The sequence below is a fragment of the Anser cygnoides genome, chromosome 4, assembly GCF_040182565.1.
Source record: "Anser cygnoides isolate HZ-2024a breed goose chromosome 4, Taihu_goose_T2T_genome, whole genome shotgun sequence".
NCBI classification, from domain to species: domain Eukaryota; kingdom Metazoa; phylum Chordata; class Aves; order Anseriformes; family Anatidae; genus Anser; species Anser cygnoides.
The window spans coordinates 8,682,905-8,704,503 of NC_089876.1; the positions used below are offsets into that span (position 1 = coordinate 8,682,905).

The 21,599-nt window shown below is 38.3% G+C and overlaps 1 protein-coding gene and 1 non-coding gene across 11 annotated transcripts in view; both read left to right on the top strand.

Annotated features, from left to right (window-relative positions):
* The window catches only part of NSD2 (nuclear receptor binding SET domain protein 2), an 81,492-nt gene extending 61,086 nt beyond the window's left edge, over positions 1 to 20,406 (top strand). For all 10 annotated transcript variants that reach the window (XM_048046519.2, XM_048046502.2, XM_048046541.2 and 7 more), the window contains 13 exons: positions 5,937 to 6,068; positions 7,140 to 7,263; positions 8,281 to 8,481; positions 9,148 to 9,327; positions 10,377 to 10,533; positions 11,359 to 11,564; positions 12,001 to 12,104; positions 12,364 to 12,633; positions 12,729 to 12,845; positions 14,400 to 14,541; positions 15,290 to 15,396; positions 16,483 to 16,687; positions 17,566 to 20,406. In XM_048046519.2, the coding sequence (XP_047902476.2) occupies positions 5,937 to 6,068; positions 7,140 to 7,263; positions 8,281 to 8,481; positions 9,148 to 9,327; positions 10,377 to 10,533; positions 11,359 to 11,564; positions 12,001 to 12,104; positions 12,364 to 12,633; positions 12,729 to 12,845; positions 14,400 to 14,541; positions 15,290 to 15,396; positions 16,483 to 16,687; positions 17,566 to 17,834 (2,214 nt within the window). In that variant the 3' untranslated portion in view covers positions 17,835 to 20,406. The remainder of the gene's footprint in view (positions 1 to 5,936; positions 6,069 to 7,139; positions 7,264 to 8,280; positions 8,482 to 9,147; positions 9,328 to 10,376; positions 10,534 to 11,358; positions 11,565 to 12,000; positions 12,105 to 12,363; positions 12,634 to 12,728; positions 12,846 to 14,399; positions 14,542 to 15,289; positions 15,397 to 16,482; positions 16,688 to 17,565) is intronic.
* LOC125180111 (small Cajal body-specific RNA 23) lies at positions 14,123 to 14,253 on the top strand. Its single transcript, XR_007158377.2, has one exon. It is a non-coding gene; the product is annotated as a small Cajal body-specific RNA 23 (non-coding RNA).
* Positions 20,407 to 21,599: the final 1,193 nt, after the last annotated feature.

Genomic DNA, 21,599 nt, shown 5'->3' on the forward strand with positions numbered 1-21,599 from the left:
TTGATGTTCTAGTCCTTTAGAGCAGGAGGTACTTATAGGGAAGAAAAAAAGTCACCACCCCCTTCCCGCCCCCAGGATAACATGAATCAGCAAAGACTGTTTTGCATATCAGCTTTTAAAAATGAAGACTTAATCCCAAACTTTAAAAAAAACAAAAAACAAACAAAAAAAACAACCACATTTAATGGCCAGGTCAACAGCTGATTGAGGATCAAGCCTGAAAAGCAGAATGATTGCATTTTGTGTTGCATCTGGCAACGTTGTGTTTGGTTTTTTTTTCTTAATTTTTGGGCTGCAGATTGGATGAATACAGCCATTTATTTTCAAATCTAGAATTTCTGAACATCTTTTTCCTTGAAATTGCAATGTAATGGTTTTGCTGGCACTGGTATTTGCTACATGATTTTAGAGCTGTCTGAAATGAAGTGGAAAATTGTGAATGAAGTAGAAAATTTGAAATAGAAAAAAAAAACTTAGTGGATGAAGAAAATGTCCACATAAATATTTCACTTCATCCTCACCCACTTCTTTGAAACACAGAGTGATTTGACTCCTTAAATTCCAGACTATCCTTTCTTGTATCACATTCTCAGTTGGCAGCCAGTCATACTGATATATGTCAGTACCGATTTGGATATTCTATAAATTAAATTAAGTGGAATTTCAACTATCCAGATGTGGAGCTAATGATGCCACTTGCAGAGTTCATCCCCGTGATCCTAGAAATATGCAAACTGAGCGTACGTACCAACTTGCATCTAAATAAAAAAAAAAAAAAAAGAAATGCCAGAAAGATGAGGAATTGGCTCACATTTCTGTTATAGTGTGTAGCTGAAGCTGGAATCAGGTACCTGGTTGCAAACGTATTTAAGAAATTGTTGTTGTAGGGTTGAACTCAACATTTAGACGTACTGAATGACGTGAGAGTGAAAGATGTTTCCGTACATTAATGGTTATCCCTTCACCTTTGACTGATGTAATTGATGGTGCAGTGAGCTCTGTGCTTAACTGAAACTCTCAGTCTTGCAACTGAGGAAGGTCTCATAGTAAGAAAAACATTTGAAAAGTGATTTTTCCATGATGCTTCTGTCAAATCCTCTTCCTGTCCCCTCCCCACAAATCTTTTTAGACAGATTCAATGAAAAAAAAATAAGAATATAAACATAAAATCACAAAATGCACATAGCTGACTCAATTTATTTCCATTTTTTTTTCCTTTAGTGTCTTATTTTAAATGTGAATCCCCACACATTTATTCTTCCTTTCTCAGCCTGCCCAACAGCCTCCATCAAATCCAAATTCTTACTCAACATAATTTTGAGAAGGAAATGACATTATTCCACAGGCTGTCCTCGCATCTCTGTGCACATTGAATATCCCTTTTGCACAAACGTTGGGGCAGAGTAGCTCAGGAGGTGATAGAAAATCTCGTCCTGCTGTTTAGCAGTTAAACAATTGCCCGTTATGTAATAACCGTTATGCAAAAATACAATACGAAACCAAAAGAATTTACAGAGATGCCAAAAATTATTTCCCATCTACTCAGTAACATTTTTTTTTTCCAAGAACAAAGCTGTAGAAAACTTGTGTTAAAAAAAAAAGGGGGGGGGGGGAATAAGAATAGTCACATGTCGTTACGTGTTCTCTTTGAGTCTTACACGTGTGAGCAGTGAATAACAACTGATGTACACGGGAGAGGGGAGAGAGCCTTGAGAATCCGACGGTGAAAGGAAGCAGGGCTCCTCATGCTTTCGGTCAGGCCAGGTTTTCAGGCCAGTTTTATCCCTTCCTCTCCCCTCTGCTCACAGATGCACGGTTTCCAGTAGAAAGACGTGGATTTGAGTTCTGAAATGCCAACCGGTTGCTCCGCGTTCAGCCAGTGAAAGCCTCTAACGGGAGCTACTCTAAAAATAATTGAGAGATTTAATAATTGAAGGCGATGGTAAGGGGAGCCGGTGTGATGTGTAAGGTTTGCCAGTGCTTGTGCCGATACTAACTGCAGCAGAAGGACGGTGTCTTCCGTGTTGCAACATCTTTAATTGCTAATGAAAAATGCAGGTGATTATAGAGTTTGGGTGTGATTTCATTGCCGAAACTTGTCAGTCGTTATACAGCCGAAGTGAAAAACTCCTTTTTTCCCCTAAATTCGCTCTTTCTTAAATGTTGTACTTTGCCTCTGTGAGAAATAAATTCCTCAGAATGTAAAAGACCAAAATAGCAACCAGCAATGGCTATAAATTACTAATTAACAGCTTCTGCCACTAATCGAAGTGTTGGTTCCTTTGAACCTTGGCCTAAATATCAGAAGAGGTAATTACATACAATTTGCTTTGCTGAGGAGATTGTGTTACAAAAATAAGAACAAGACAAGCTCTGGCATGATCACAAGGAAGATTGAAGTTAGTAAAGTAACAGTTTTTGAAAAAAAAAGACCCCAAAAGCTGTTCTGGTTGTTGCAGAACAATGCTGTGACTTGGGCGCTTGCATGCGTCCCGTCAGACCCTTCATTCAGTGACGCGCTAGCCGTGCTAACAAACCACAGGAGCGTTAATGTTTAATTTTAGAGGTGGCTGTGTTTTACTTTAGGCACTGATTTGCGGCAGTCATCTTGTAAATCACCTTTCCTTGCTGTTTGTAACCTGCAGGTATTTGTGTTGCGAGACCCGGCTGTTCCCCGGCTGGGTCTGAGGCCTGGCCCTGCCGCTGCGGCTTGCGGAGGGCGCAGGCGTGGCCTTCCCAGGCCTCCCGTGCCCTGCATGCCACCGGGCCTAAGTCCTCTCCGACAAACATTTTCGGCCAAGATTGCCTCAACCCCTTCCACGCAGGCCTGAAGGGGGACGGGCAGGCGTTTCACTTCACTGCTGTCTCCCTCCGCTTTTCCTGAGGGAGCTGAGCTGTTGAATTCTGGCTCTCGCCACAGAGGGAGCTGACCCAAAAGAGGGCTGTGTAGAATAGGGGTTATTTACACAGGGAGGTGGCCGGTAGAAAGTGTTTGTCCTTCTGTGAGATGAAGTGCATGAGTTCAAACTCTGAATTATCCTCAAGAAATGCTCCCCTTTCTTACAATTGTATGGGGGAATCTGTTAGCCCCCCACTTCGTGAGCTCCCTAAAATGAGCTGGTATAAACCCTCAGGTGGTGATGATGGTAGCTTTGCATGAGTTACGTGTAATGTGACTGCTGGAGGCGATAAACCTTTGGTAGCGGTGGCAGCCAGGCAGCGATTTGCTCTGTAGCAGCAGCCTGCACGAGGCAATAAAAGTCTGGTGCTGAGCTTATGCATGTATTGATTCTTAGGCACTGCAGCAGCCCACGAGCAGGTATCCCTGCTTAGTGCAGAGCTGGCGCTTGGTAGAGCATCTTGTTTTTAACGTGGGGGGGGCTCCGGGCAGTCACAAGGGGCAGATCACGCTCGTCTCGCAAGACACTCTCGGCTTGGTTGCTGTATATGACTAAAGGTATCTGCTTCATGCTAGGCATGTCAGTATTCAGGCTTGAAATCCGGCATTAATCTATAGGCTGCTGTAAACTGCCAAGTTTTGTCTTAAACAGGCTGCTAGAAATTGGGTTTTGTGGCTATGTTTGGGATGTAGTGTTTAATTCTTGCCAGTGCTGCTTTGGCTCAGGAGCTGTTTAATGTAAATGAAGGGCTATTGCATTAATTCTAAGGAAGGCAGTAACATTTCAGGTTTGTAGGAAAACGGTTTTCAACCTAAGGTTTGTACATGTGTGTGATTTTGTGCCCCATGTCTGAGGGGTTTCTGAAAGGCTGTCATCTGTCAACAGGATTACCTTTCCTTAGAGTTACAGCAGTGCATGGCTTATGCTAATTAGCATTTCTGGGGGAATAGTTTAAACAGAAATAAGCGTGTTGTGTAACTTCACTGAAACCCTAAGGGAAAACATTTTTGTTTTTTTTGCTTAACTCCAGTACTACCTTTCTTAATCTGCCACTTCCCAGCAAAAACTGGCTGCTCAGGGTGCAGTTGCATTCGCAGTTTGCTATTTCCACTCTCTTTCCAGAGGACAGAGATTTCCCAGTATTTGAACAAAGCAATGATTTTACGTGCAGTTTCTTTTAACTCACTGAAGGATACCACTTCTAAAACCCTCTGGCAGAATCTCAAGATCAATCCAGTTGTAGAAATATTCATAGGTAAAGTGTAGGCAGGAATCACTTCAGTAGTATGCATTTGCACAGAGAAAATGCATTTAAATCATTGCAAGTAATCTGGAAAAAAAAAGTCAATATGATCCAATTTATGAAATATTCTTATACAAAGTCAAAGAGAGCAAATGTTAAGTGCAGGAATGCAAGTTAGCTGGCAATGGTGAGAAATAATCACTCAAAGCCTGCATTTCTAAAGGGATTTTATAAAGACTAATATTAGGCCTGATACATCTTTACATTTTTATCTCTGATTTCAAAATAAATCACTTCTAATAAATTTGCACATGATGTGGAGGTTGGCTCATAGGGAGGTTGCATGTAGCTGTCTCCATTACTTGGTGAGCAGGACAGGTTTTAATCAAATGTGCTTTACTGTAGATAAATATAAGATCGTACGTCTGAAAGCAGAAAGCAAATTCTTCATGTAAAGTATGTCTGTGTTCTGACAAACAGCTATTGGCAAAATGATCTCTTGAGCACTCTGGCAATTCACAGTGAGTTTCAGTGCTGTGTTGAGAAGGCTCGGGGAGAGCCTTAGCCAAGGGGAACAGAATTAGTGAAGAGGAGCAGGACGTTGATTTGCTTTGAATATAGTACCTGGGAGCCTATGTTCTCATGCCTGATTTTTCAACAGCCTTTGTAAAGTACAGATAAGGTTTAGAGAAAACCCACTAAAATCCTCTTGAAGCTGGAAAAAATTCCGTAGTGAGATATTTAGACCTCATTCTGGATAAATGTGGTCTTCAATCCAAATAGGATCGAAACGGGCTTAATTGCAGCTTGCTTCCACAGGAGGAAAAAATCTGGTTCCAAAGGACTTTTAATGTAGGTGAAACACCTTGAGAAAGCATCATCAGCTGTGATTTGCAGTTAGACAGCTCAAAAGGGGCATGAGGCCTTATTTTTGATGGTATGTGTGAATAGCCATTAGAATAAGCTTCAAGAGAGGTGGCAGGTTTGTTTTGCAATGCAAATTGGGATGCTCTCCTAGAGAATGTACTTAGCCAAACAGTTCTTTGAGTTCAGTCTGGGGGCAGCAATTTGAAATTCTGCGTTTTATGCTGTAACAAGAGATAAGACAAATGACTCATATGTGCATTCCAGCCCTAAATTCTATTGAACTGAAAAATGCCCTGTATTTTCTCCTAAGTATTACTTTCTTTTCCTTAAAGTAAATTATGGATATTAAAAAAAACCCTCTAACACATCTAGATTTGTTATATAAGATTTATCCATAACAGAGTCACCTTTTGTAGTATTTTGAATTCATTGTTAGTTATAACGTTCTACAAACACTTTTTCTTCTTCTACATATTGTGCCCACTTTCTAGGAGAATATTTGGGTAGGAGACTTTCATACGTAGCTTAAAGTTTTACCAAGTTTCTGAAATGAAGTGTTACTTTCTCTTAAAGCACATATTCAAACTTTAATCAAGGTATCTGAGAATGTCCCCGTGTTCCTGGCTGGGCGCTTCTGACTAACTAGATTATAGAGCTGAGTATAAATAAAATGCCATATTACAAAGTCTTGGTGTTTTGCTTTAGCAGCTGTTGAATTTGTGAAAATGGTTGTTATCACAGAGACTTGCACAAATACATACTCTGGTTTTGATCAAACTGTTTCTTTAAAGGTGGGGAAATAAACCCAAAAGAATGTGCCTCAGTCTGTTAGCCTGAATTGCCGTCTGCTACTTCCTTCAGTTGATATTCTGAACAAACTGCACCATACGCGACTGCTTTCTCTAACACGTATGTTTAATCTTCAGATCTCCGATGGCCAAGGAGATGAGCGCTCAGAGTCTCCCTATGAAAGTGCTGATGAAACTCAGACTGAAGTGTCTATATCATCCAAAAAATCTGAGCGAGGAGCGGGAACAAAAAAAGAATATGTGTGTCAGGTGAGAGATGTTAGCTGGGGCAGGGAGCTATGGTTTCTGAGGTTTCCTAGAAAAGGTCTTTTTAAAGGTGAAAATGACAATATTAGGCCAGAAACAGGTTTATTGTGCATGTCTCACGTAGGAGATATTAGTTAGTGATCAGGTTCCCCACATCAGTAAATGGAATTCTTCATTTCTAATTTCTTTTTTCATGATCCCTAATTTCTTTTTCCTTGATCTCAAATAGGTGATTTAGCCTTTCTGTTTTAGTTTCCAGGTCTGTAAAATAAGCATAATTTTTTTACCCCAGAGTAAGTGCATGAATGTTGTCGGGTAACTAGTTAAATGATTGGGAAGAGCTGCTTGCTTGTCTGTTCATAAAGCGAAGGAAATATAACACAGTTGGTTCTGCACTTCTGAGGGAGCGCTGCATGAGGCGCGATGCCTGTATATTGAAAGCAGAACCCTTCCTGAAAGTATTCTAACACTGTTCTTAGATTACGAAAGGATAACACAATACCTCTGGGCAGAGTATATTTGTTTCCAGGAGACTGGGCAAGCAGTTATATTTCTATTTCTTCTTGGACATAGTGATGATGAGGTTGTATCTATCTTTAATTGTTGGCTAATCGCTTAAATTCTGCCAGCATTATTGTCGAGTTCATTTTTAGTTATGCATGTGTCATTGCTAACAGCCTGGGCATAGAAGTTTCATTGTGCCTCCTAGATTAATTTCTTTTTTGCCAAAGAAAAGGAAAATAAGGATGCTTTTTAACACTACTCAGATGTATCAGTGTGCGCAGGGAAAATTTTCTTAAAGCTATTTTCTTTTCCTTTTTTCTGTCAAATTGTATTTACTCATCAACCATATTTCTGTGAGTGATGTTTCTAGCAGTTTAAAGATAATTAATTGTTTCAACTGGAAGCAAGGGCATGTGATGATGCTTGTAGAATTGTCTTTCACTTGTTAAATTTGATTTCAACAACGGGAAAAGAGATTTTTGAGGAGCAGTATATGAAAAGGAATAAAGAAAACAGTTTTTTCCACATATGAACTTTTCTTTAACATTCAATGCCTTTGTGTTGTAAAAGCTGTGTGAAAAAACAGGTGATCTCCTACTGTGTGAAGGACTTTGCTATCGAGCTTTTCATGTAAGCTGCCTTGGGCTCTCTGGAAGACCTGCAGGAAAATTCATTTGTAGTGAATGTACATCAGGCAAGTTTGTCCCTTTCTATTAATAAAAGAAAAAAAAAGTTGTAGTTTTCTCATACATTGTTACAGGAAATCATCCTGGACAGAGTATGTATCTGTGGAGAAGCTATACTTATCCTTTGGTGCCTGACAGGGTGGGAATTCATTAGTACTGTTGTAACTTTGCCATGTTTTAGGAAGCTCACTCTGTTTTCAGTGAGAACTTTCTTGCAACTTGGCTGATTTGCTCTGAATTCCACTGCCTTCATAATTGCAGATTCTTTGCTGAGTACTATTACAGAGTAGAATTAATGTCTGTCACAAAGACCTAAGAAATCCTAGTAAAAAGCAGCAAGTGAAACATTTTAAGTCCTTTATCAGTTCTTTGTTTGTCTGTATCAATCTCTTGCTTTTCCTATTAAAAGACTACCTTATTGCTATTAATGTCATTTGCTTTTAATCCTGTAATAACTGCTTGGAAGTTTTTAATCAAAAATATTACATAAAACGTTTGTGTTCTTGCTCATAAGCTCAGCTCAGAACATGTGGTGAGCCTTGCTGGAAAAAGACTGCTTCAAAATAAGGTTGATCCAAGCAGTCCAGAGAGAAGATTGGCGGATATTTGTCCTTGGTTGGTGGACCTGCTTCAAATTTTACAGGATCACAGGCAACCAATCATCCAATTTCATTGCTTTAACAAAAAAATCAGTTGTCCTGGCATACTGACGCTTATGAATAAGAACATAAAAGCAGATCCATGAGGCTTTGGGTGTTGTGTACACTTTAACTGCAGTGGGTTTGCATTGTAACTTTATTTTTTTGCTTTGTTTGATTTTATTTTTTCTGTATCTAAACAGGTCAGTATTTAATACTGAAGAGTTAAAGCAAATAAATTGCTGTATCCAATAATAGGATTTGCTTTGATTTTAAAAGAAAACACAACACCTCCCCTACATGTGTCAAAAAAAAAAATTTAAATACACAGGTTCACAGGTTTGGATGAAAAATTAGTTACATTATTTTTATTACTTTTGCCACTAGGTGTTCATACCTGTTTTGTGTGTAAAGAGAGAAAGGCAGATCTGAAACGCTGTGTCGTCTCTCACTGTGGAAAATTCTACCATGAAGCCTGTGTGAAAAAATTCCATCTAACTGTGTTTGAGAACAGGGGTTTTCGATGTCCTCTCCACAGCTGCCTAAGTTGTCATGTTAGTAACCCCTCCCATCCACGAATTTCAAAAGGTAGTTTCATTTTTACATTTTAATGCCTGATAAATTAAGTCTGTTTACGGTCTGTTAAGGTAAGGAATTTGTTCACGTAGTAGCTCCAAGCTGCAATTTCAGGCATACGTGTACCATTGATTGATTCAGATTTTTTTTTTTAAATAACAATTGCATAATTGTTGTCAATGTTAGTATTTACCTTGTTTATGTTCATTTTAAACTAGTTTTAAATTATCTATGGCTAGGCATGTTTTCTTCTCAAGAGAGAACGAAATGCGTATATGATAGTCAGTGAGAGACAGGGCACGCAGAGCAAGGGCAAGATCTGCAAATGCATATTGCAGCAGGGCTTGCTGAACGTGAAGATGTGATTCCATGTGTATTTTTAGCTTGGGGCAACATTTGTAGACAAAGCTGTATGACTGAGGAAAGCTTGTCTACTTTGTTGTTCACAGCTAAAGCCTTCACGTTTAAATAGTGTAGTGCTTTAAACTCAGTATAATGTTCTTTAAAAACCTTTTGTTAAATCAGTATTGTTGCTGAATGTAAATATGCAGATGTTGACAATGTAACTGATATATTTTTTGTGTATATAGGCTACCTCGAGTAATAATACCAGTTTTTTAGATCAAATAAGAGATGGGTTTTGTTCAAAAATAATATGGCAGTATTCTGCTTTGCTAGGAAAGATGATGCGTTGTGTTCGCTGTCCTGTTGCATACCATGCTGGAGACGTTTGCATTGCTGCAGGATGTGCAGTCATCGCTTCCAACAGCATTGTTTGTACGAATCATTTCACTGCCATGAAAGGGAAAAGTCATCATGCGCATGTCAATGTGAGCTGGTGCTTTGTGTGTTCAAAAGGTAAACTGATGCAAAGCTCTTACGTATATGTAACAGCAAAATGCTTTATTCTTCAATTTACATTTTATTTTACTAATCTGTCTACACAAAGTTATTAGAAAAGTGTTTGACTCCCTTAGATATTGAAATAACTTCAGGTTGGCTTGTGCTTCTTTAAGTTTTTGAGTATCCTTTTTTTTTTGCAGATATAATTTACTAAAGAATGTTTTCACTTGGACTTTGTCCAGCAACCAGAAGCCTAATTTAATTCTTTGCCAGAGACGCATAATGAGAAGTCCTTCTCTGTTCTTTCCTGTGTGCAACGTACTGAAGCTCTTTTTGTGTTTCTTTATCGCTAATATGTAATATTAAAACATAAATATTTTAAGAGTTGCTTTCAGTTTAATAGCAGACAGCAAATTGAATCCGTAGTAGTTGTTGCCAGGCGGGCCACTAATTAAGGATGTTTTCCTTTATGTTGTATAATAAATTTCTTTCGTATTGAGAACCACAAAACGCGTAGCGCTGATTAAACTGTGGCAACGAGAGTTTACCTGATTTGTTAACAAATTAACATGCAGCGTAGCAGCTTGCTAAGCAGCAGCTAACTTTCTACTTGTTAATTCATGGAACAAACTAACAATCTTGTTCCCCACCTCTTCTCCCGAGGAAAAAAAACATCAGAGAAATCTGATTAGGCTTAATTTTTGTTGTCCAAATTTTACATACAGTAAATTCTTAATATATATTAAACTATGTTAAACATATTATAATTGTTAAAATAAAGTAATTTTACTTTGTGGTACATTATTCTGGCTTTTTTATAACTAGCTTGCTTGTTAATTTATATGTATCACTAACCCGAGTCTGCCAGGCATTCAGATGAGTCAGGATCCTTTGGTTTTGGTACACAACTAAATGATATGTTTGTTGCAGACTGGCATGGTTTTAACCATTTTTTTCTGGCTGAACCTACCACATACGTACCGCACTGCTTTGAATCTGGTTGGAATGCGAAACTTTTTTTTGTCTTGATGTTTTTCAATCCTTTTTTTTTTTTTTCTCGGAAGGAGGAAGCTTGTTGTGCTGCGAGTCATGTCCTGCAGCGTTTCACCCAGACTGTTTAAACATTGAAATGCCAGATGGGAGCTGGTACTGCAACGACTGCAGGGCAGGGAAGAAACTCCATTTCCAGGATATTATTTGGGTTAAACTAGGAAATTACAGGTCTGATGAACATTTTATTTTCTTTTACAATAATAGTAGAGTGTTTTAATAAAGTGTCATATAGCTGGCTTCTTCTGTATGCCGACCTTGCTGCACACAGAGTTGTCATTTCTCTGAACGAGGGATCCCATCTCACATGGAGCTGTTCCTGTGCTTAGCACCCCAGTCCTAAGACTTAAAAGCTTTGCTGTTGCTCTCTGCCGTGGCAGTATCTTCATAGGACTCCTCCTGAGTCTCCTGATGTGTGCTTCTACTAAGGATGCCTTCAACCCCCCTTGTTTCAGAGATCTCTTCGAATAATTAAGCTTGTATAACTTGTAATTGGGTAAATTGCTACCTTCCTGACTGGCAGATAAGTCAATCAAGCTGTCAAGGTTTTACACTTCATTGAGATTTGGGTGAGATAGAGGTGGGTGGGGTTTACCCTGGAAAGCATTAATAGCTGTTATCAGCTGTCTCTTAATCTTTGACAATTACAGAGATTGCAGACTTTGTTAAAGATGCTTTTGCTAACCAGATATGAGGAGCTTTATGTGTATGCTTATCTTGCAGGCAAGGGAAAGTCATACAGATCTGAGTGCAGGCTTTTGTTTTCTAGCCTAATCTTCTTCCTCTGCCCAGTGAGTTGGAGTGTGGGGAGGAAAGGATTTAAAGTTTGCTTCAGGCTGTTTTGGTTTGGTTTTCAGTTTGAGGCATTTTGTTGTTTTTTTTTCATCCTATATTTGGAAATAATTATTAGTTACTGCTGCTCAAGGTGATTTTGTTAAACTTGCTGAAAAAGCTTTACTAAATTGCTGTGCTTTTCTGTTTGTACTTCTGTGCTAGATGGTGGCCTGCAGAAGTTTGCCATCCGAAAAACGTTCCCCCAAATATCCAGAAAATGAAGCACGAAATCGGAGAATTTCCTGTGTTTTTCTTTGGTTCCAAGGATTACTTTTGGACGCACCAAGCACGGGTGTTCCCGTATATGGAGGGAGACAGAGGGAGTAGATACCAGGGAATTAAAGGAATTGGAAAAGTCTTCAAAAATGGTACATAGCTAAAAGTAAAGAAAAATAATCTTGCGATATGCATGCTTTACTTTCTTCACACGTAGCCTCAGGACTGTTTCTGTGCATTTGTTTTACAATATTGAAGTACAAAAGTTTGTTTTAGTATTTCGACCAGTAGTCACTATCACTAACTTTGAATTAAAGCATTATTATCATGATTTGTAAAAAACTAGCATTTGATTGAAATTCTTTCTGATGATTTAGGCTTTTTGTAAAGCAAATGAGTATAACTCAGGCAGTAGAATTGATAAATTTGTTAAGAGCATTAATACTCCAGAAGCATTGGTTGGAAGCTATTTAATGTTTTAGCTAGGAAGTAGATCATGCTTCTCTAACACACATGGTACTAAGCAGGTCAACTTGACAGGAGTGATTCTTTCTAATTTTTTTTTTTTGATACAACAATCTTTTTTAGCTTTGCAAGAAGCTGAAGCTCGATTTCGAGAAATAAAGTTACAGCGAGAAGCCAAAGAAACCCAAGAAAGTGAACGTAAACCTCCACCGTACAAGCATATTAAGGTAGAGTTTGAGGAGGATACACTCTGTACTCAAAGGTCTAGGCTAGCTCTGGGAAGTAAGAGCTGAATGGTGTGATGGGGAGAAGAGGTTGTAATGCTGTGTTGGTAACTGTGCTTTCTTTAGAGCCAAGTAATTATGAAATTTTGTTTCTGTTGGAACACCTAATGTTGCAAAACCAAATTAGTAACAGCTGTAATAACTCGTACAATATATTTAAAGTTTTGAAGTGATATTTGAACAATTTTAATGTCTTATTCAGGTGAATAAACCTTGTGGTAAAGTACAGATATACACTGCTGACATTTCTGAGATTCCCAAGTGCAACTGCAAACCCACAGATGAAAACCCTTGTGGCTTTGATTCCGAGTGCCTCAATCGGATGCTGATGTACGAGTGTCATCCACAAGTTTGTCCAGCAGGAGAACGATGCCAAAACCAGTGCTTTACGAAACGTCAATACCCTGAGACAAAGATCATCAAAACGGATGGGAAAGGGTGGGGTCTGGTTGCAAAGAGGGACATTAAAAAGGTATGAATCATTCTTGCCTAGAAAAGATTTGGTAGCTTGTGATGTCCTTTGTGGGTTTGGTATATACTTTACCAGTGGTACTTGGTATCTTTCAGGGAGAGTTTGTGAATGAGTATGTTGGCGAGCTAATTGATGAAGAGGAATGTATGGCAAGAATCAAATATGCACATGAAAATGACATTACTCACTTCTATATGCTTACTATCGATAAGGTAGAGTATTTGAAATCTCCTTCTGTTGTTTAGTTGTAACGTTACTTTGACTTCTCTTCCTTCTTCTGACGCTCGATGTTCCTGTGTGTTCGAACACACACCTGTGATGTTCCATTGTTTCATATAGTCACAATATTGTATCTTCTGCGCCTGCTTGCTCCCTTCTATATACATATACACATATATAATGTATCTCATTGGCTCTTACTAGGTAATGTAATAAAGTAAATGCTAAGGTCTGTACATTTCGTGCTTTGCTGCTTGAAATAAAGTATAGCAAAAGTATTTATCTGCCTAGTTTTAGGAGAAAGTGTGAAGTTTTGGGAAATAATGCTGTAGTTGAAAGACTTAGTTAGCGATATGTTTACCAAAACTTCAACTAAAAAACTCACTTGTGAGTACTGTGAAATATAGTTCTAAGGCTGTTTCATATATGTGAAAGTATCCCCAAGCAAAGAAGAGTTGGCTTCATATTTTTGCAGTCCTAATCATCTTTCTTTTGTCCAAGATTGTACTACTCTGTATTTCTACAGCTACAATTTTTGTTAGCCCTCTAACCAAGGAGTTATTGCACAGCCGAAGAAGGATGAAACCATGTTCCTCTAAACACTTAAGTTTCTCACCCCTCTACTAAGCTGGCACACAATGTCAGCTTGTTAAATATCTGAACTGAATGTTTGACTCTTGCTGTAGTTAGTAAATAACCACTGTGGTTCTGCCTTTCACAAATGTCCGTGCTGTTTGTAGGTTGACCCATACATGCACTTAGGGTGTCTGAATGTATGTGCACGTAGTCATGAAAATTCTGCATGTGCATTATAAAAACGAGTTGGAAGCAAACCTTAATAATTAAAATACTGTTGTTCTGCCTCAATGATAGAATGGTGCAATATTATTCATAAATAAGCAAAGCTCTCTCAAGCAGCTCTGCAATGAATCACAGTTTCAAAATTCTGGATATTTCAAGGTTTTATTTTATTTGCCTAGTATCTGGTATGTTTGGTGGAGGTAGAACTTAAAAGGCAATTGTATCTAGGGATAGGACTTCTTTAGTTTACCAAGAACTTGTTTTTGTTCAAAATAGGCTGATCTGGGGAAAGAAAGCTGGTGGAAATCTGGTAATCTCTGCAAATAGCCATGCAGTGACTTGGTAAATACCATAAAGCACAGTACTTGTAAATGCATAACAGCTTTTTGAATGCAAAGTAAAGGGTAAATGGACTGAGATTGAGTTTTGAAGCTTTTCGGAGTGAGGGGAATTTTACATGACCAGCAGAGTGCTCACAAGAACGCTTATCCTGCCATGTGGCTGAGATGGGTTCTGGGACAAGGTGAGCTAGATCATGAGTATTGCTTTGGGAGTGTCTCATTCCAGGCCACCTGGGACACTACAGTTTTCAATACAACACGTAATATTGATTTGCTTCTATGTTTCTGGGTAGCAAAAACATGTCTGTTTTGAATGTAAGTAGTGAAATAATTTATGGAAATTCTTTTTTTTTTTTGTGAGGGGAGGGAGAAAAGCATTCACTCTGTTGCTGGTTTGATCTCCAGGACCGTATTATTGATGCTGGCCCCAAAGGAAACTATTCTCGTTTTATGAATCACAGCTGCCAACCAAATTGTGAAACTCTAAAATGGACAGTAAATGGAGACACTCGTGTCGGCCTCTTTGCTGTGTGCGATATTCCTGCAGGTATTTCAGTTTGTGTTGGTTTTATTTTAATTCGCTAAGCTAAACATTTTACATGGATACGTTAAATCAGTGGGAGGTCGTGGTTTAACTGATTCAGTAAAATATTTTTGTATAGAACTGGACACGTGGAAGAGATGTTTTGTGGTGTTCCTTTTACTGTAATGTTTCTTAATAGTGAATTCTATGTCTGCTTTTTTATTGCTTGCTTCTAACGATACACCAAAGAGCCCCTAGTTAGTATCTGTGCAGTCACTTTGTGTTGTCCGTCAAAAAAGTGGAGCAGTTTTTGTTTTAGAGATCTCAAACAGTATTTCTGCATCTTTTCTTCAACTGAAGATAGAGTGAGTGTTTAAAATACGTTTGAAAATATGTATGTTCTGGTTTGTTTTTACAATATTGAAATGCATACATGCATATATGCACACGTCTCTATATAGCTATATCACCTATATCTACAGCTACATATACATATGGATATCTATAATGTGCAGACTATGCACGTGCGGTTTTGTAAAGTCAAACTAGTTTGCTTTAAAGTGTACTGCATAAGACATCGTGCAGTACTGGTGCCTAGTTAATCATTGTCAGTGCCTGTGAGCAGTTAAGGGAAAAAATCTTATGATAATAAATCAACAAGCAAGTACAGACCCAGAAGACAGATAATAAAGCCTTTATTTGTTTGTAATAATTTTGATAGGCTTCATTACCTTGTCCTTCATAATAAAACGGTGTGTCTCATCTCACTCAGGGACGGAGCTGACTTTCAATTACAACCTTGACTGTCTGGGCAATGAAAAAACAGTCTGCAAATGTGGTGCCCCAAACTGCAGCGGATTTCTTGGGGACAGACCAAAGGCAAGTAATATATCAGGATAACTTGACAGTGTCTTGTCAAACTAGTAGCCTTGGTTTTTCTTTTAGGGTATATCTAGGTAGACCAGCTTTATGTTATGACAAGGGATAATCACTTTAGGTCCTGAATAAGAAACATTGCTAGCTACTGGCACTAGCTTTTGGAATCAGAAGCGTATAAAAATAAGTGGGTGCAGAGGGGAATAACCTCTAGTTAATCCCCGTCACCTCTGAAGTATGAAGGAGGGGAAAGGTTGTAGGAACTAGAAACTAAGAACAAACTGGCCACAGTTGCTTGAGTGCTGCACTAGAGTGAATTCAGGGAGAGATGGTAGCACAAAACCGACTGTTTATTGGGTAAACCCTATCCTGCAGAGCCCAACTATAGCCAGTGAGGTTTTTCTGACTTCGCAGTTTAAATCTAAAATGTTCGCTAAAGTCATTAAAGATCTTCCAGTTGAAGTTGAACTAAAGAATAAAAAATTGTGAGTTTTGAAATGTAAACATAATGAGGGGAGGCGGGGAGATGTAAAACTGTCACGAAATGGTGTGTATGATTCATGTCAGGTTAACTTAAAACCTGTCCTTCAGTAGAAGGACATGTACACAGTCCATACCCCGCGTTGTGTACACAGTCACAGTTCCTGAAACTCTGCTGTGTGTTTTTCAAAGAATGCAAGTGGATGCTGGTTTTAATAATTCCAGTGTAAATTATGCATAACTGGAAGAGAAAAAAAAAAACGGATATTGAAGTGTTTGGTAGTGCAACTACAAAATGGAGGCAAATTAGCCATAAGTAGCTTAGACTGGAAATTGGAAGACTTTTTTTTTAAGTCATAAGAAAGTAGAAGAGCTTACCAAGAGGAAGGAATTATAGGGACAAGAGGTGATTTCAAGTTGTCTTTTTATAAGAGTTAGTGTGGTTTTTATTAACATGGATAGGCACCACGAGGCTCTGGACAAGTCTTTACCAAGTCAAATTTTTGCCTGTGTGCACTGTCTGCCAGGAATGCCAACAGTTTTCCTTGTTTGTGTAATATTTTTCTTTTGCAAAACTGGCATTTACAGATTTGCAACTTAATCTTTTAGAATTCTTCCACTAATGCCTCAGAAGAAAAAGGCAAAAAGACCAAAAAGAGAACACGGAGACGCAGAACGAAAAATGAAGGGAAGAAGGAATCTGAAGATGATTGTTTCCGTTGTGGTGATGGAGGCCAACTGGTGCTGTGTGACAGGAAATCTTGTACTAAAGCTTATCATCTCTCCTGTCTTGGTTTAGTGAAACGTCCTTTTGGTGAGTGACCTCCCTTGTTAAGCTTGTGTAAATAAGTAACTTGCAGGTACCTTGTTTATTGCACAGAAACCGTCTCACAAGTGTCTTTTTTGAAAACGTTCTTTTTGTATGGTGGGAACTTCACTCATGAGTAGTGTAGGAGTTCTTCCTCAACATGGAGGCACAACGATGGCCTTTCTCCGGCTTCTCTGTTAAAATCAACCTTCGGTTTTATGAATGTAGGTAATTGCTCCTATTGGGTGATGTACTTACTCAGTGTGGCTCTGTCACAGGGAAGCTGATTATATCTCAGAAATGCATATGAAGCCAGTTGAGTTCAAGCCAGAAGAATACCAGCGGCATCTGGAATAAGACGAGTAGGAAAACTTTAAGGGCAGTAGACGTCAGGTTGCAGTTCCAGATACTACTGGAGCTACCTGGTTCTGCAGGCAAAGCCTGTTATCCCAGAAACAAGTAAAAGGATGACTGGTAAAATGTGCTGGCATAAGAATTTCTGTAAATGAAGCACATTGGCTATCCCTGAGCAAAACCTGCAACAAACAGGTGAGCGTTGTAATGGTAGGCAGCAGATGACTAGATATTGAGTATTCTACCAGCTTGCAAGTTCTGTAAAATGCTATGGAATAAAGCCTGAATAATTTCTTCTATCTGGAGTTCATTGCTGCATTTAAATGAAAGGATGTCAAGTCCATTACTTATTGTTGTCAGTTGAGATTTAGAATTATGATTTTTTATTTTTGAGACTAGCCATACAAGTTCCTGTCTCATCTGTCTCTGAAAGAAGTTGTGCATTGTTCAGATGCTAAAACACAAAGCTTCTTTAAAAGACTGTGACGTTTTTTACTCCCTAGTAATTTGTTCTTTGGTTTTGGTCACAGGAAAGTGGGAGTGTCCTTGGCACCACTGTGATGTTTGTGGCAAACCTTCTGTTTCTTTCTGCCACTTCTGCCCAAATTCTTTCTGCAAGGAACACCAAGACGGGACAGTACTAAATTCTACGTTGAATGGACAGTTATGCTGCTCTGAACATGTTCTTGGGGTGGATTCTGTTGAAACTCAGAAGACTGAGAAACCCCGCAAAAAACTGAACAAGTTGAAGCCTAAGAGAAAGCAGAGGAACAGATGGATGAGAGCTGAATGCAAATAGTCATGGACTGCAGTTTCTACTGCCAACACTATCTTGTAGATAAGTTGTGAATATGACCAGGGAAGGACACAATTTTACATATATTCTGTAAAGGTTACGTGGGGGGGATTTTTTTGTTTTGTTTTATTTTTTTTTATAAATCCACTGAGCCAACCACAGCAGTCTTCTGCTGCTTCTGCACTGATAACGAACTGCATAGTTCAGAAAATTTCAGGACAAACCAAACTTATTACTCAGCATTACAGTTACACTTGAATTGTTACGAATGTAAAAGGTTCCCTCCAATATTCTTTCAGATTGGAGGTAGGTTAAAAGCAAACCAGGTAGGCGTAAACATAGGTTTTAAGATAGTATTTGTCAACCAACAGATGTTTAAAATAGTATATCCTTGAAAGAAGTTATTAGCTTGAGTCCTTTAAAGTAAGAAATAGCTTGGTCCGTGGTCCCAATGAGATTTGCTTGCCTTGTGTGTTTTAGAGCAAGTGCTTGAATGCCATTCACGATCCAGGTGCGTATCTCGCTGTCACCACACACAAAACAATTTGTTTGTACTCCTATAAAATTGCTTTCCAATGATTCTTAAACAACCATTTTTTTAAAAAATATTCTTCCACCAAGAAATATAGTGCATGGTGGGAAAGGCACACCCTGTACCAGAGAGGGGAAATTTTACATCATAAGAGATTTTTTTCTGTACTGTTTTTTCCTGTATTTCATTCCAGCAAAACTTGATTTGATCTTGCAGAGCTGTACAAGTCTGGATTTAGAGGGATATCATCTTGCATTCTAGGCCCAATACTCTGTGATTTTTGTGTCTTAATAGAAACAAATCATACAAAACCTGTTATCTGGAAAAAAAATGAGTTTTTCCTTAATGTCAAGTAAAATGCAGAGGCAAACATTTCTTTGGAATGCTTGGACTCCAAGCATTTCAACGTTGTGGCAATGCAAAAAATGCCCAACAAGGAACAAAAGAGAAAACCAGGAATGAAACCCTGAAGCAGAAGGTGAAACTTGACTAGCTACTGAAGTCCAAAAACTAAGTTATCAAAACAACTAATGAAAAGTGAAGTATATTTTTGAAGAAGCATGTAAGGAACAATTTTGGTGTGAAATTTAGCCCAACTCTGTTCCTTTTTATGCAGTTTATGTAAAACTGGCTACTTGACTTGGCAGACTGTTTGAAATCATTCCTTACTTTTTTTAGGAGCTCTGCTCTTGACTGTCTTATCGCCACTGTGTTTTGTCAGCAAAGCTGTTTTGAATGCTTTGCTCCCGGTAGGTTCTCACAGTGCAGTGAGATGAACACACAAGATTTAGTTTTAATGGAAATAATGTTAGAACTAGGAAAAAATGGTAGAGAAAAATGTCTTTACCTGTCTTCTTCCCAGTGCATGTCATTGGTGTGTGATTAGGCAGCGTTACAAGTAAGTTTTGACTTGTGCCATTGTTACCTAGCCTATGTAAACACAATGTGCGCCTTCATGTCCATTTAGGATTTGTGTATGTTCTAGCTTAGTTTGCCTTTACTAGTGCAGAAACTCTGTGTAGCCCTTTTGAAATTGAAGCCTTGCTATATCTTAAAAGTGTATGTTTCTTTCCAAACGTATTTTTTCAGGATTTGACTGCAGATTTAGTTGAAATTAACTGAAATCCCCATTTGTTCCCAACACTTAAAACTTTGGTTTTATTAGGAGATATTAACTGAAACAGGTTTTAAATGTAGCTTTGCCCTGTCCTGAACTCTTTTAATTTCTATTTTGTAACCAAACAACTGCTTTGTTCTTTTAATCCATTGTATAAACACTGTTGGAAGATGTTGGGTTTTATTTTCCCCAAGTAATTATGAGAAAAATAGCACAGTTCGAAGTAGGGGGAAAATGTTACATATTTGTATTCTAAAACTGGTATACCAAGCCTTGCACTCAAGGAAGAAAATGAAGATTTCTTAATTGAGTTTGAGGGGAAACTTTTCCTCTGCTATAGATATTTGTAATACCGAGACTGAAGCATAGGCCTGTACTTAAAATCAAAACCAAAAAATTGTGTAATGTACATTGCTATTGCTTTTTGAGGGGAGGAAAGTGAAATCAGGTAGTAAAGTAGAAAGATTTTCCTCATCACTTTTAAACAAAATGAAGGAATTTTATGTCATTGGGACCATTATTTGTTTGAATACTATACCATGTAAGGAAGGCTTTATAAGAATACCTTTAAATAAGTTATTATAAAATCTTACCTTTACATTCCACTGCTTTTATAATTTGTTAAATTTTTAGTCGTTTTATTGCTTTTTCTCTTCATACATAGGTATAACAGCTCTGGCACCCTGGAACAGTTATGCCCAAAGTCCTAATAGGCAGATACCCACTTCCAGAAGCCATCAGCTCAAATAGTTATTGATTGGCACTGTTGCAGAAACACCATCAGTTTTCAGATCGGTCGCGGAGCCTACAACTCCCCGCCTTCCTTGCAGGTGGGGTCACAAGCACATTTAGTACGGCAGGATGCAGTACAGCCACCCATTTTGTATCTGTCTGTGGGTAAATAAAGACGTCAGTGTTCAAAGCAATCGCTCTCAGCATTCCTTTCATAATGTTAAATTTACACAAACAGATCTTAGCGAGTGGCTGTTTGACTTTCTGCTTCCTTCTACCTCTTCTCTACTCTCTGTTACTAAGCTCCTTGGGCCAATGAAGGCTTGCACCGCAGACAAAAAGACTCCAAACTAGAGGTTTGTTTTTGAGTTACTAGGACTTTGTTCCTTCTGCTGATTACATACTTCGGAGATTGATCTTTAAAAGAAATGTGGACCATGTTCTTCCTTGATACGTACTGACCCTACGAGCTCAGCTCGGTCACTCAGAAGGTGATCTGGGAGAATTTTAGCGTCTGATTCAGGAAGGGTGTTTTTTAATGAAGGCTTCTATACCTTACTCTGCGGCACTGGGAAAAGAGGCTGAAGTATTGTTTTAAACAGACGGCAAAAGAAAAGTTGTTTCACTATTTTCCTTCTCCCACTGTTCAAATACAATCTTGGAAAAATTGAGCTTTCTCATGATGCAACTCAGTACTTCTTAGCATCAACAGCTTAAAGATTTTCTGTTATAAATTCATCTAAATAACACTTAAGTATGGTATATTATGTGGCATTAAATTATGTAATTTGTCTCACCCATAGAAATAGAAAGATGTCTTTCCTTTTCCAGCAGACTTGTCAAAGCTGGTACATAATAGGCAAATTCAAAATTTGTTGTTCCTTCATCACGTGAGCAAGCATGGAAACAATTTTCTTTTGAATATGTTAGATGAATTTGCGTACAGTCTAGGAAGAATAATCAAATTAAATGTCTGTTTTGTTCTGTAGCTTTGTGTTTATGGTCAATTTTTAGGGGCTTTTTTAATTTGAATTACTTTGAGAAGCAGAATACCTTGAGAGACATATTAATGCAATTTTTCCACATTGTTGAGTCACATTATTCCATGTCTGACTGCTTGAGAAACTTCAGTGTCTTATTAAATATTAAAATTTATTCTTAGTTATTTAAGAGATTGCTAATTCTTTGTTGGGGAAAAAAAGTTTTCGCAGCTTTTTAAAAATTTTTAAATTATTTTTCGTCAAGTATATGATCTGCAAGTATGGTTTGGCAGTGAGAGAACTGGATGTTCTTCTTTCATAGTGATAAGTTAGTTGCACTTCAGGATTTCCTAAGAGACGCGCTGGAAATAATACTTAAAGCTTATGTGGAACTGGCGATGATTGTG